At 44.7% G+C, this 15,193-nt stretch overlaps 1 protein-coding gene across 1 annotated transcript in view; it reads left to right on the top strand.

The window, feature by feature from the left end:
- The first annotated feature begins 803 nt into the window (after positions 1-803).
- ZBTB10 (zinc finger and BTB domain containing 10) overlaps positions 804-15,193 on the top strand; it is a 32,310-nt gene continuing 17,920 nt past the window's right edge. Inside the window, exons 1-2 of the mRNA XM_055705456.1 lie at positions 804-2,080; positions 8,980-9,877. Of these exons, the coding sequence (XP_055561431.1) occupies positions 1,142-2,080; positions 8,980-9,877 (1,837 nt within the window). The 5' untranslated portion in view covers positions 804-1,141. The remainder of the gene's footprint in view (positions 2,081-8,979; positions 9,878-15,193) is intronic.

The following is a 15,193-nucleotide window of genomic DNA, read 5'->3' as shown; positions in this document are numbered from 1 at the left end:
CGTTTATCACTCTGCCGCGCTCCAGGGGACAGATCGGGGGTGCCAGAGGGGTTGGGAGGCGACACCACCGAGCAGACGACGGGACCTGCGCAGGGGACAGCCCGCGCCGCCGAACACCGTGCCCCGCCGCAGAGCGGCCAGGGGGGCCGGGGCACCGAACCACCTTCTCCGCAGGGGCGGGCCGGGCGTCTGACCCCCGCGGGGTGCGGCGCGCCCGCCCCCGCCCCGCTGCCGCCGCTGCCGTCCCTCCGTGCCCCTCCCGCCTCTCCGCGCACCGAGCTGCTCTGTACCCCGGCCCGCCGGTCCCCTCGCCCTTCCCCTTCGTCGCCCGGGGGTGCGGGGCGCAGGCGGGCCCGGCGGAGTCGCCCTTCGCCATCCGCCCGGCACCCCCCACCTCCGCCCGCCCCCGCGCACGCTGCCGCGCCTCGAGCCGTCGCCCCGCGGAGGGAGGGGACGGGACCCGCCCCGCCGGCACGTGCGGGCAGCCCGCGCGCCTGCGCCGCGGCTATAACGGTACCGCCGCACCCGGTCGCGCCGCGCAGCCCGCCGGCCGCGCAGCCCCGGGAGGCTCGGCCGCGCCGCCACCCCCACCCCGCCGCTCGCCCCTCGGGACCCGCGGCCGGCCTGCCGCGCCTGCGCGCCGGAGCGGGGGGGGGGGGGGGGCCGCGGCCCCTCGGGGGGGAGGGAGGAGGGGGGTCGCTCGCCGCGGGGCGGGCGGGGCGGGGCGCGCGCGGCGGGGCGGGCGGGCGGCGCGAGGGGCGCGTGACGCGCCCCAGCTGTCGCGCCCGCCCCGCCGGCCCCCCGCCTGCCCGCCCCCCGCTCGCGCTCCCCCTCCCCTGCGGTGGCTCTCCCGGTGCATTGTGGGAGCAGTCCGTTGTTCATTTGCCATTCGACCTGATCCGGGGCCTGTTGGGACGGAAGCGCCGCCGAGCGGGATCCATTGTGGGGAGCCTGCGGCGGTGATCTAGGCCGGAGCCGGGGGGCGAGCCGCCGGACTCCGTTTCTCTCGGCCGCCACCCCCGCCCTTCCCGCACGGCAGCCGGCGCCTCCTTCCCCCTTCCCGCGGGCAGAGCCCTCGGCCGGGCGGGGAGCGGCGGGCCAGGGGCGCGAGGAGGCGGCGGGCGGGGGGCGCGCGCGCGCCATGTTCGCGGAGATGAACCGGCGGACGCTGGCGTTCCGGGGCGGCGGCCTGGTCACCGCGGCGGCGGCGGCCGGCGGCGGGGCCGGCGGCGCGGCCGAGGCCTGGGACCGGCAGGACCCCGAGCCGCTGAACGGGCGCGGGGCGGACGAGGAAGTGGAGCTGGAGGGGCTGGAGGCCGAGGAGCTGGAGGGCGCCGCCGACGAGAAGGACCTGCTGCTGCCGCAGGACGCGGTCTCGCCCCCCGCCGCCGGCCCCATGTTCGCCGAGAGAAACCGCCGGACGCTGGCCTTTCGGGGCGGCGGGGGGCTCCTGGCCGCCCCCTCCGCCGCGAACAATGGCTGCGAAGCCCCGGCCTGGCCGCGGAAACACTTCAATGGGCGGGGGGCGGACGAGGAGATGGAGTTGGAGGGCGCGGAGGGCCTGGAGCCGGAGGGCCTGCTGGAGGGGAAGGAGCTGGTCCAGGACGGGGGATCCCTGAGTGACAGCAGCGACGACGAGGAGGACGGCGAAGGGGGCAGCCTGGGCGACGGCAGCGGCGCCGAGGGCGGCAGCTGCAGCAGCAGCAGGCGGTCTGGGGGCGACGGAGGGGACGAGGCGGAGGGCAGCAGCGTGGGCGCGGGGGAGGGGGAGAGCATCAAGCATTTCCCGCTAGCCAGGCCCAAGTCGCTGCTGCAGAAGCTGCACATCTCCTTCCAGGGCTCCTGGCTCAAGGAGTTCCCATGGCTCTACTACTGCCAGGAGACCGGCCTCATGTCCTGCGCCTGGTGCACCGCTGCCGCGGCCGCCGCCGCCCCTCCCGAGCTGATCATGGCCGGCGGGGCCCTGCCTGGGGGGCACGACGAGCTCTGCAAGGGCACCCGCAACTACAAGCGGGCCCTGCTCCTGCGGCACCACCTCTCCGCCGAGCATCGCCTAAACGAGCCCGTCAGCGCCGAGCAGGTAGGGGACGCGGCGGTCGGGCCGGGTGGCGGAGGAGGGGCGGGGGAGGGGGGACGTACCCGGCCGGGTCCCGCGGGGAGGCCGGCCTTCCCTCTCGCGTAGGTGGCTTTTTCTTTTTTTTGTTGGGGTTTTTTTTTGTGTTTTCTTTTTGTTTTAACCTGATACCCCCGTGTGTGAACTTCTTTAAATGGCTTCCTGTGCTGTTTATTGTTGCCCGGCGGCCCGGGCACGCCGTGCTGCTCTCGCACGCCGTCTCCGCAGCGGGAGGCGAGTCCGCTCCGCTTTCCCGTTCGGGGCGACTGTCCCGCTGGGTTTGGGCAAGCACAGCGCTGCCCTGGTGCAGCTCGGCAGCGGTTGCACCAGCTATTGTTTGTGGCTGTAACGTCACCTGTTCGGTGGTAGCGGGTGCCGTTTTCATTAGTTCATCTGTTTATCTCGCGAAGATACACCGGCAATGTGGGAAAAAGTTGCGTACGCGTACCAGTGTTGCAGCAGTGATTTAAAAACACTCGTTACAACTTCCTCCTGCGGTACCGGGGAAGGGAGGGTAGTGTCCGGCTGCGTGTGAAGCGGGTACTTGCCAGCGTGAAATTAGAATTGCTCTGCCGTTCTTAACGGCGTGGTCCCAGGGCACTAGTCGGTTAACTGTGTAGTCAAGACCTTCTCGTTTAAATCTTTTTTCCCCCCCCGATTGTGTTGCTTTAGATTGAGTTACTGAGCAAGAAGTCTGCAGTGTCGCTTGGTGTGCGAGATAAACATGTGGTTTCCTGAAAGCCATGTTAATATGCCAGCTCTCCTCTAATGTTTTAGGACTAGCGAAACTCATCATGTTCCCCGCTGAACTTAAAATTACTGTGTTTCTTGGCAGCTATTGCGAATAAGGCAGGGCTAACTCTAGAACGTAGGTGGATACAAAGCTCCTAAAGAATATTCGTGTTGAATCACCAGCCTTCTGTAGCCTTTCCTCCTAAGGATATGTGCGCTGCAAAAAGTTCACGCAGGTCGTCTAGCTGGCGTTAAACTTGCCAGCGGGCACAAGCTAATGAATGTGCTTCAGGTTAGGCTGGTACTTGAACTGCTAGGTTGAACTTGAGCTGTTAGCCAAAACGAATTCCTGATGGCTCTGTTTTTCGCTATTCAGAGTTCGGTTTTTATTAAACGCTCACCTTGGTTGGATAAATGTGTCGAGTACAAATTGCTGCGCAGTAGTTAAATTGAGCTTATTGCTTGAAGGCTTTAAGGAGCTCAGGGTACCTTGGACAAGAGCTGTGTTTCTAATATGTGATTCTAATGTTTGGGGAGGATGTCAAGATGACAGATAAAATGTTAGGTGAATGTAGATTTTATTAGAGCGCGTTGAAAAATCTTGTGGTGCATGAGTATCAGTTATCCAAAAATACTATTTTTGCATTTACACATGCGATGCTCACCTTCAAGATAAATAATACTACCTTTTCAGTAAATGTATTTCTAAGGCAGGTATTGTTACAGGCATTTCATGGCAGTAGGTCATCTTATCGGTTTCCTCCAATCTGGGGTTTGCTATTCACTCGGCAGTATTTTAGCCAAACTTGCTTGAAATACGTGTTTCTAATTTTGAAACTTTAATTCCCTATTTCTTTTAACTCTTTCTATTTTTGAAAATGTTTTTCTTGTTTAATGTTATTGCAGTGTATTCCTTGCCACCTTGTTGCCTAGTTTCTAACTTTTGAGTTGTGAATGATTACCCCGTAAAGGTATGTCCTGTCACTGTAGCCTCCAGTGTCACTAGGTGTTGCTAATTCATGCCACACTCAGAAGTTTCTCTCACCCCCATCAAGCTGTGTGTAAATAAAACATATTCCAAGCAGTTTTTCCTGTTAAACTGACTAGCTTTTTCTTTCTGTCTTCCTACACCCAGTCTGTCATAAGACCACTAAATACTTCTTTAAATTCTAGGCTACTGTGACATGCAAGCCAATACTCTCTCCCCCCTTCCACCACCCCGAATGTTTATTTTGAGATTAACCTTTTATTGTCCTATTGCTTTTATACCACTGATAGTTTTAAGAAAAAATATTTGTAAGTAACTAATTATAAATGAAACAGTAGGATAGATGAGATGCATCAGTGGTTCTTTTGTACTGTATTAAAGGTAAGGTTTGGTCAAAGTAAGCTTCTGTGAAGTAACTTTACAGATTGATGTTTTCAAGTGGAAAACAGTGCTGGATGCATCCCTGGGCAATTACATTTCAATTTAAAACTTCTCACAAGGGAAGGAATTGCAATTTTTCAAACATCTGTGTAGGTTTTTTTGTGGTGCATTTTTGGGTTATACTTGCTTTATTGAAAAATCTGATTAAGACCCTTTGTTTTCTTTCTGCTTTTGTGTTTAATTTCCATACACTTTTAACACTTTCAATAACACTTGAATTTCTCTTGATACATATGTTTAAATTAATCCCAAAACAATAATCCCATTTTTTCCTTAATGTACCAGATACTTGGAACAGAAGTAGGTAATTTGTACCCTGACCATATTTCCAACGTACATAATGAGGCCGCAAAGCCATTTGGATTTAATGAAACTTGGGAGAGATCTTTCAGCCTTTGTCTTAGAGACAACACACATGTTTTCTTGACTTGACAAGCTTCAACTGCAGGGCATGTTTAGCAGCTGCTAATAAACATATGGCATAGTGCCACTGTTCAAGTGCAAAAAGGAAATTGTAGGTGTTAAGACAGTAAAGCAGTGGAAATTTCTATAGGTCTGTTGGATATTACACTCATGAGGAAATGAGTGATGATTTCAGTTTATTTTTGGGATACATTTAATTTGGAATGCCAAAATACATCACAAGTGGTTGCAGCTGCTGTAATTCAAGGGTATTGAGCTGTCAGTCAGTGCTGCTTTCTAAGATGAAAATCTTGACTTTTTTTCTGTTCTTGTTTTTAAAATAATGTCTCCATAGTAAAGCTTAAGGAAAATTATAATCGGCTTGAAACTACCTTTGTGGGTTCTTCTTTTTAATGAATGGGCTATTGTGTTGCAAAAAAATCTTAAGAAATAGACACTTACTGGGAAATCACAGCAAAAGATTTTCATTCTGTGATTAATTTAGATCTGTAAGATGCAGATTTATTGGCTGCTGGGGGTTTTACCCCTTAAAGCAGCTTCTTAAAACATTTTCTCTCTGGACATAATTTGAGGCTGAGCTTTGGAAATACTGCCAGAAAAGCTTTCTCTAGTCTAACAGGCATGTTGGTTTAAAGCAGAAGCTCTGCAAAAGGAGGAAGGCCTTTGATGTGTTATTTTTTCCATGTGAACGGTATTTGTTTGCTTTGTGACCAGTGATGAATAGAAGTTCTTCAGATGTAAGAGTTGCATTATAGTGTCCTAAGTTAATTTCTTGAATTACTCTGCGCAGAGCAAAAAAAAAAGAGGAGGAAGTCAGGCTTTCAGGGTAAGGATCATAATTTACCATATTTTTATGTAGTGTTTTTACCAGAGCTTGAACTACTTGATTGGATGTTAGGCACTTAACTGAACAGTTTAAAATCGTCGAGTTTTCTGTGAGCAGTGATACAGCATGTAAAACAGCAGCAGAGCATCATATGTGCAGTTGATAGAACCGTATTTTGAAATAATTTTCCTCTGCAGCTGCACATGCTTAAGAAGCTCCTGATAGTTCACTTCTGTTAGAGGATCCATTTTTCAGGCTGAGATTAATTTGGGGGCATAGGGAACTGATGTAGAGTAAGGTGTGGTAGTGGGGAAGGGATTACAAAAATGTGGCATAACTACTTTTCATATACATACAGTTGAGATGGAATCTATGGTTAGATTGGGGGTTTTATGTGGTGTTTTTTCTTTCTTCACCACTGCCTCCCTCCCCACCCCCCATTGCTCCCAGGAGACAGTATGCTGATGGCACAGGAGGAGAAAGAAAAGCAAGTTTCTGTAGCAGTTTTTGATCATCTGTTTTTGCTCCTTTTAGCTTTTAGGCAAGTTTAATTAGTGAGTTATATATACGAAATAATAATTTCTCTTTGGGTGTATTCAGATGACTCTTAATTCATTGAAACTGAGCACAGTATTTGTTTCCTTGAGCAGTCTCTGTTCTGTTAGACTGCTTCTTAATCTCACCTACAGCGAGAAGCTTTTCAGACTTACAATGCTGTAGATTCCACAGGTAAAACTGAAGTAGTCCTGATTTTGATTCTAGAATTCCTGTCAGTTTTTATTAAAGGATAAGGTGGTTTGGTGTTAGATCACTTAGGTGATGGGCATGTTTGGTCTGTATTCTGAAAATATATTGACTTCTAAGCAAGTGTTATTAGTGTTTGGTTCTCATCTGAAAAACAGTACCCTTATGATGTGCCGTGAGTGCAGCATAAGTAACAAAAGCTTGAAAATAAAGGGGCTTTTTTGTTTTCTGTAACTATTTTCTGCATTTACTTTTGATTGAATGGTACTGTACTTCTCCTGTACAAAGGGGAGATGTTTAAAACTCTCCAAGGGATATTATTTTTTTCTCACAGTAAATGTTAATGCTACTTGTCACGTTTGGTGTACATAGGCTTGAAGACTGTTCAGATGTTGGGGCTTTCATTTCATTTGAGATGTGGCATTCTCATACCAGCAGTTAAACAGTTCTTTTCCAGTATTACAGTTTTTAAAATGCTTATGCACCCATTTCTGTAAAGCTGTAATACTGATCTCTTCCCCCGTACACACCCGTGTAGCTTGGACAGTTGTTACATAATGTCTCTTATTTTCACTCAGCCTTCTGATCTTCTCATAATGAAGACTTCAGCCTTGTGTTTCTGTAGCACATTTGTGATCTGCAGCTCCTTTCCAAACCACTGCAGAATTAAAAAAAATAATAGTAATTGTAGTGCTTAATGTGTTTTCAGAGAATGAAATGGTCAGCTATCATACCTAACATTTACTGTGTGAGGTGCAAGTCACTGATGATTGACTTTAACTTGAGTGACAACACTTTAGGGTATGATAGTTTTTGTCTTGATCTCATCCAAGGTGTGTTGAAACTACACAGTGCTTCTCCATTAGCTGTCACACGTTTGGGACATACTTCCTGTTTCAGAGGTCTGATATGGAAGAGTAATTGGGTATGTTGGAGCATATGCAGAAAAAATTAAGCCAAAGTTGGACAAAGATCTCTTGCTTGTTGTCACATAAGGGTAGAGATTTAGGAGCAACTTGAATGTGACAAACTGGAATGCCTGCAGAAGATGCTGAAACAGTAGTTTCTGTTTTGGTTCTGCTGGGTAGTATTTGCTGCTTATAGATGTAAATACTATTTTAGAGGATGTAGTTACAACCTCAGTTGTCATCCCAGTGATCCACACTGGGATTTTAACTTGAGGTGTGAGTACTGATTTAATGCACCAATTCCTGTGTGGTAGAAAGTGACCTTTTATATATATATATGTATATATGGCTGGTTTCTGCCGTAGTCCCAAATTAAGCGTAGTACTTTTCTGCAATATATATTTTAGTGCCAGTAGAGATTATGGGCTCATGACAGCATTAACATTACCTGTTAATGCTGATTTTTACCTGTAATGTTGAGGCAGTCAAGCTTTTAATGATACCTCAATCCCCCAAATCTATGAGGAGTTTTAGGAAACAAGAGGAGAAAATAATGGTATCATTTATGAAATCTGATCTCTCTTCCTAAACCATATTGGAGCCAGCCAGTTTTGAACTGTTCTTATTTGCTTGGGAAAGAAGAGAGAGTTTTAGAGATCCAGTATGGAAAAGACTCTCTCATTGTTGCTGCTCTTGATGGCAGTACATATTAATTGATACAAGTATGGTCTCAAATACATCAGCCTGTGTTGTTTTCTGCTTTGTCCTAGCTGCTGCTTTGTTGGAACTCTGAATCATCATTGTCTGAACATCAGTTACAAGTTTTCTAAATGCTGTCATATCTAGTTCAGATCTCCTGTTACTTAGCAGCCTCACTGTCTGAACTAATCTTTAATAACAACTAATTTCTTGGTGTTGGATTGTCTGATACTACTTTTAGCAAAATTTTGAAGCCACGTTTGAGATCATGTCTTGAAAATGTCATAGAGACACAAGTACACATTGTCTGTGTAATAAGTATGTACCAGTTAAAGGTGTTGCTACTGGAAAGTTTCAGTGGAGCTTGATTGAAGAAAGTCTTGGTTAAATAATGTAACGGAAGCTGAAGTTCTGTTTAGTTGCCTGCAACATTCTGTCAATTTGTCAGGCAGTACTGCTATTTAATCCTAAACCTGCCACTAACAGAAAATAAAGACTAAATGATTAATTTGTAGAACTGTGTAAGGAATATGTCTACTATTATAACTACTACAGTAACATGTTTTCTTTAAGACATACATGGCAGGGGGGCTGGAAGTAAATGATCTCTAAGGTGCCTTTCAACCTAAAGCACTCTGTGGTTGGGAGAGCATGAGAAAATGTTGAATCAGTTATCAGAGTTCTACTTGCCCGTTTAAGTGGCGGTTTTTAGGGAAGAATGGGAGGTTGGATATGTGAGAACCATGTATTTAAATCTTTGGAAAGAGACTCCTTTAATGTATGTGGCTTAAGACAAACAAGTACTTCACACTCAAATCTTTCCTTGCTTTTGGCTGAAATTTCATTTCCTTTGCCCTCAAGGCCATTCTGCTAGTGTTGGTTCAAATTTGGAGGTGGAGGGTGCAGAATGAGATCGTGATTGTTAGTTTTCAGAAGTGTTTTTTTAATTACATATTCCTGCCTCTATGACCAAGAATGTTAATTTCATTCATATGATTTTTTTATTTGTGTTCTCAGTTTATTTTCATATCCTTATTATAGTGTTGGACTAAGGAAAGCATTCATTAAACGCTAATTATGGTTGTGGGGTTTTTTTTAATTGCAGGAATCGGAGTTACCATCAGAACTGAATAATGAAGGATACTGTGATTTTAACAGCAGGCCAAATGAGAACTCTTACTGCTATCAGCTCCTGCAAGAGCTCAATGAGCAGAGGAAGAAAGGCATTCTTTGTGATGTTAATATTGTGGTGAGCGGGAGGGTCTTCAGAGCTCACAAGAACATCCTGGTTGCAGGCAGCCGCTTCTTTAAGACTCTCTATTGCTTTACAAACAAAGAAAGCCGTAACCAAACCACTGTTACCTATTTAGATGTTGTTGCTGTTCAAGGTTTTTCTGTCATCTTGGACTTCTTATATTCTGGTAACCTCGTGCTTACGAGCCAAAATGCCATTGAAGTCATGTCAGTGGCCAGCTACCTTCAGATGACGGAGGTTGTCCAGTCCTGCCGCAACTTCATTAAAGATGCCTTAAACATTAGTATAAAATCAGAAGCTCCAGAGACCGTTGTCGTGGATTACAACAGAAGATCTGTTAGTAGGGATGGTTTGTCTCCAAGGGATCAGAAAGTTGCCAGCTTCTGGGCAACACGGAACCTTACCAACTTGGCAAGTAGCATAAAAACTGAGAATGATGGTTACTCTATTGATGAGGGCCAAATGGAAAGCTACCAAATGAATGACTGCAGCTGGGTCCAGGACAGCTCACCTGAAATGGCTGAAAATGAATCTCAAGGTGAGGGAAAAGTTTTCGTATGGAATGACATGGGCGCACAGGGTCAATCAGTTCAAGAGCCTGGAAAAGCAAGAAGGAAAAACCAAACTACAAAGAGATTTATTTATAATATACCACCTAATACTGAAGAGAACTCAGAAGATTGCTCAGTGTTGCAACCATCAGTCCCGTATCCGGAAGAAGATTTGTCATTTATTAAAGAAGAAGCAGGTAAATATTGCTTAATGTCAATCATGTCATGTGAAAACTGAATTAATGAATAAAGTACATGACAATGTAACTTTTATAAAATACGTTGGATAGGATCTTTTAGTAAATTCAGCACACCAATCAGGTTACTAAATCAGTAATCTGATTGTCCACCTTGGGACACAGCAGTGTATCTTTGGCTAGAGAATGGAATGACAGTGCTGTGCTGTGCAGTGTGTAACATGCTGTTCGCATTTGATGCTTGAGTTGGGGATCCTTACCAGCAGGTAGAAACTAGAATTTTTGTTTACATTTAATCTGTAGCTGCTATTAGGCATAAAATCAAGGAGTGATAACTGGTGGTTAAGGACGTTAGCTGGTTGCATAGAGCAAAAAGACCTTTAACTTCCTTCCTTACACTAGCAAAAGACTTTTCTGGTAATCTCCCTTACCTGAGTGTCACCCAGAAAGAGAATTCAACTTTATGCTGCTGTTTATTGTAGGGGTATCTGGGAGGCTACGTAATGGAGTAATTGTGACTAGTATAATAGAAACACTTAAAGCAGATTTGTGAAACAGATTGGAAAGAGATGCCACGATGACATGTAGTGGAGGGAGTATCTTTTTATTGGACTGTTCTTTAAACAAATCCTGAGAGTGACTGAAATAATAGGATTTTTTTCCTTAAGGTTCTGTGGTTAATGTAAATGCTAGAATAAGATTAAACATCTGTTTGCTAAACAAATATGGTCACACAAAGAATTATAAGCAGACTGTTCACAGTGTAATTGGGGTTTGGGGCAATGTAATTAAGTTCAGGGTTTTATTTTTTGAATTACTATTATACTGTATGAATAGTTGAAGTGTATATTAAGTACTGCTGTTTACCTGTATCATGTAGATGAATTAGCAGTTTTAAAAACTTACCACGGTTTAGGAGTCAAATTAAGGGTGGATTTGAGACATAGCTGGAACAGGCTTTTTTAGATGTGTGTATTTTTTGAGCATTTTAAAATGTATGCCCCCTTCAGACATCAAGGGACTGTGGATATCCTCTGTTTGTGAGGTTCAAGGGGTAGAACTGAGGGCAATAAAAAAAAAATTGGCACTCATATTTGTGGGTATAGAGTATTTCCAGATATTTTGGTATTCCAGGGACAAAATGGAGATCGGAAAGCAACCTCAGTTCTGGGAGGGTCTAGGAACCTGTATTTATTTTGGTGGAAGGAGGGATGATGTTAGTTTCTTCCTGTACCCTTAGTTTTGTTGAAAAACAAGGCTGAAAGAAATTCTTTCAGTAGCTGCATGGACGGGCTGTTTTTACTGGGGCCCTGACATGCCTCTGCCTGCAGTGTTGTAGATGCCCATCTGTGTGGCCGGCAGCTGCCAAGGGGCAAGGAGACAATAGGTGAATAAAAGTCCTGCACAGTGCATGTCGTGGCTCTGCACTGTTCTGTACCATACCAGTACATGTGCGTGAGCACCACAATGACATGGAGCAGTATAGAGCACTGCGGTGTGGAGCTGTGGACATGTACATCTGGCACATGAGCAGGAGAAGCCCGTACAAGATACATCCACGAAGTTCGCAAATAGTGTGGCACAACTGAAGCAGCTCTTGAGAAGTAGCTGTGTGGAGCTAATGTTCATTCTGTAAATGCTTCAGGGGGTTTGCTTATCTCTGAACTCTGGGTAGGTGTACTTTAGCTTTGCAGTTCAGCTTGGGAGTGTGCACTTGTAAAGTGAATTTCCTGATCTTTTCTTACTGTCTAAGCTTCCTTGGACTGCATAGAGTTTCTTCTGGCTGAAATGAAAATAGAAGTTGTGTTTCAGAAAGGTGCCTATTGTGTGCCAACTGCTAACAGGCCTTAGGTCCACAGCACCGGGTTAGATCTAACCTTAAGTAAAACACCTTTAGATGTATATAGTGAGGATGTTGAGTCCTCAGCACCCACACAACAAATCTGCCTGTGCTGGACTACACTAATTGCTAGTACATACTCAGTTGCAGTGGTATGAAAAAGGGCAGCAGAGGGTCTGGAGGAAGAGCTGAGAACTTGTATATTAATTGCACAAACATCAAATTACTGACAGTTTAGCATGTGATTTCTGTTTCTGATTTACATGGAGTAGGTATTCAGCCTCACTTACTGTTGGAAATACCATGTGTCTACTAAATGATGACCCCAGCAACAGAAATAAACACTTGTTTGCATTCTGCAGAATGCAAATGTACTGTAGAGCTTTCTTGAAGAAATAATGGAGGATATGGGCAGTGCAGTAACAATTAAACAAGTTTGGTCCTTATTCAGTTTTTTTGGACAGAAGCACCAAGGTTTCCAGTAACTGGTGCTAAAAGCATTAAATTACAAAATACATTCATGCAACATTTTGCTGAAGAGCAATGTATTGGATGCAAGAGGCACACTGAATTCGTGCTGTGGTGTCCATCCAAAACCAATGAAAGTTTTGTGATTTGGGGGGGGGGAAGTTTCTTTCATTGAACTGTAAAATAGTGTCAACTAATGATCTACTTGGGATGTTCAGAGCACAACATAAGTGGTCTCAAGTAAGTAATATTTTCTGTCAGTGTTAGAACTATTTTGGAAGCCCAATCTAACAATTTTATAATAAGACCTTTACTTTTATGAAGTTCTTACATGTATGCACATTGTTTGAAACAAGAAGAGATATTGGAAGTAGGGCTTAACTCTTACCCGTAGTCTGGCCTTCAGCATTCAGTTCTTCCTCCTCTACAGCTGGCTAGCTTTTTCTTTGCTCTGCAGGTAAATTCCACTCTTAAACACTCTTCTTTCAATTGCACTCTCTATGCCCAAGAAAAGGTGGAAGAGGGAGGAGTGGAGAGTTGGAAGAATGACAAGAATGAGTTGTAGAGTAACTTGCAGGTTATATGGTAACTTTTTAGTTGTGGATTAAATTTCTTGTGAAGATGAAAATCTACCAAAAAAAAAAAAGGCACTGGGAGTTAAAAATGCATAAGAAAATGTCTTCTGGAATAGATCTAAGACAATGCTATGAGAAGAAAAAGAATAGTAGATTCTTACAATGAAAGCCAAGGAGTGCACTGTCCCTTCAGTGGTGGAAAGGGAAAGAATGAGCTTCTACTGTTATGCTTTGTCATGTGCTGATGGGGATAACCAACACCAGCTGTGGTTATGAGAGGTCCAGTTACATGCAGAGTGAGTTGCTGTGTCCTTGATTATGGTTTTGGGTTGTCTGGTTTTTTTTTTTTTTTTGTGAGGGGAAAGAAGTACCATAGATATGGTAGATGGGAAGCCTATTTAAAAACATTACTCTCACTACAAAAATTTACCCTAAAAGCCACTGCCGTGAATTCTTTAGTAAATGGACTTTCATGGGGTACTGCTAGGGAAGTATTGGGTAGTTAGAAAGCTTTTATTGTTGACTATCTGCTACCTCTCTTGTCCCAGTAGAGTGAACAGGTTAAACTGCTCCTTGCCGAATGTGAGTTCCTATAGATATCCGTAAGGATATGTCAGCTGCTTCTTCCAGCGTTGCCAGTGAGTTTATATTTAACACTTTGTCTGTAAAAAGTAGCACTGTGAGCTTCAAAAAACTCCCATGAGGTTGAGATGGATTTTTAAATTGCGTATACTGTCTTACTTCATTTATCTATTTTTGCTGAAGCTTTCAAGCCTTCTTCAGTTTTAGATATATTAATTAAAATAGCTGTGTTTCTTCACATTGAGTATTACCACCTATTCCACTGTTTTCCCTTCTAGTTGATAATCTGCAAAAAAGTCTTCACTGTTTACAGCCATGGTGCATCCTGCAATTAACCATTTACCATGGTGAAAATAACAGTGCAGTCAGCATCTCTTAGTCAGTTTCCAGTTCATAAAAGTTTAGTGATTCTAATTTGTCATGTTCTTAATGGCTGATCATAAGGTTTTTTATGATAACACAGCATAACGCAACTTGATCGGAACTTTACAATAAGGACAAGGTATCTTTGTATTTGGAGAAATAAAGATTCGTGGACTTACCTGGACGTGTATATATTTCTTGTAGGGATAAACCCCACTTGACTGCCTGAGTTACAAAGAAGAAAAACAGTATTAAGAAAATTAAGCTTTTTTCCTCCTGTTCCATGGTATTATGACTCACAGTCAGGTTTTCCTCAGATCTCCAACTGATACCCTGCTTGAAATACTTAAATTGCTTAATGGACCTTTAACTTCATTTGCCCCATTCCCTATGTAATCTGGTATTGAAGCCCTCATAGGTTTTTAGAAGTAATCTAAAGAGAGTAAAATCTGGGGTCAACCTCTTCCCAATTCATTAAATTTACTTCTGCTGGGGATGATCCCACAGATTGTCACATTCTCATGGTATGGTCAACCACTGACCTTGCAATTTTAAGCAGTATTTTGCATATCACTGTTGTGCATATGGTGGTTTTGTGGTTTTTTACAAGTAAAACAAGGTAGATGGGTTGGAGAAGTTTGTGATGTCTGCAGACCTTTTCTTCCTGAAAAACTTTTTTGGTCCTCTGTGCAAGTGAAGCACAGGCGCAATGCATTCGCTTCTAAAAAGTTACCAGTGTGAAGCACTGATTTGACTTTTTGTTACCTCATTTATGAAATAGTGATGATGATGACAGCAAATCCATAAATAAAGAAAACCAGGGGCTGTATATCTTAATTTGGGCACCATAACTTTAGCCACAGAAGTTAGCTGTGCTATTCTTCAGCTAGCTTCCCTCCTGCGTCTCAAAGACTTAGCTCAGTAAGTCAAATCTAATTAATTTTATCACGTTCTGAGCAGTGAAAGTGGTTTTACTCCAGATGCTTCAGATCCTTTTGGATTGTAGCTGATTTTCAGAGTGGTGTGGAGCTTTTTTAAACTGTTGTGAAGATTGGAATGCAGCATCCTTTAAAAAGCTTTTCTGATAGTAATTACCCTAGAAGATGAAGCCTTGTTTTTATCCACAGCCCCCTTATCTCCTACACACTTGTCCTCATATGCCTATCCCATTCCCCTGTTGATACTTACAAAGCTTAAAAGATGATGAAGGACTTAAGATAATATTCTTTATGCCTTCACTGACATGTGGTACAGAAAAACAATGTAACGCTGTTAAGTTTCTTACTTAACCTGTAGGCTTTCTGCATTGGTAGGCCTATTCAGCTCAGTTACACCACTGTAACTCCCTCTGAGAGCACTCAACACTGAGTAGCTTTGTCACAGAGGAGTTTATAGAAGGTGAACTGATCAACTGCTGTTCAGGTCTCTGGGCTTAAGAGTCTTAGTGTGTTGTGTGGTTTTGGGGGGTTTTGTGGAGGTTTTTTTTTA

Source organism: Falco cherrug, chromosome 3 (assembly GCF_023634085.1).
Source record: "Falco cherrug isolate bFalChe1 chromosome 3, bFalChe1.pri, whole genome shotgun sequence".
Classification (NCBI taxonomy): Eukaryota; Metazoa; Chordata; class Aves; order Falconiformes; family Falconidae; genus Falco; species Falco cherrug.
Note: the sequence above shows the minus strand (reverse complement) of the source record. Positions and strands in the feature narration are given on the sequence as shown.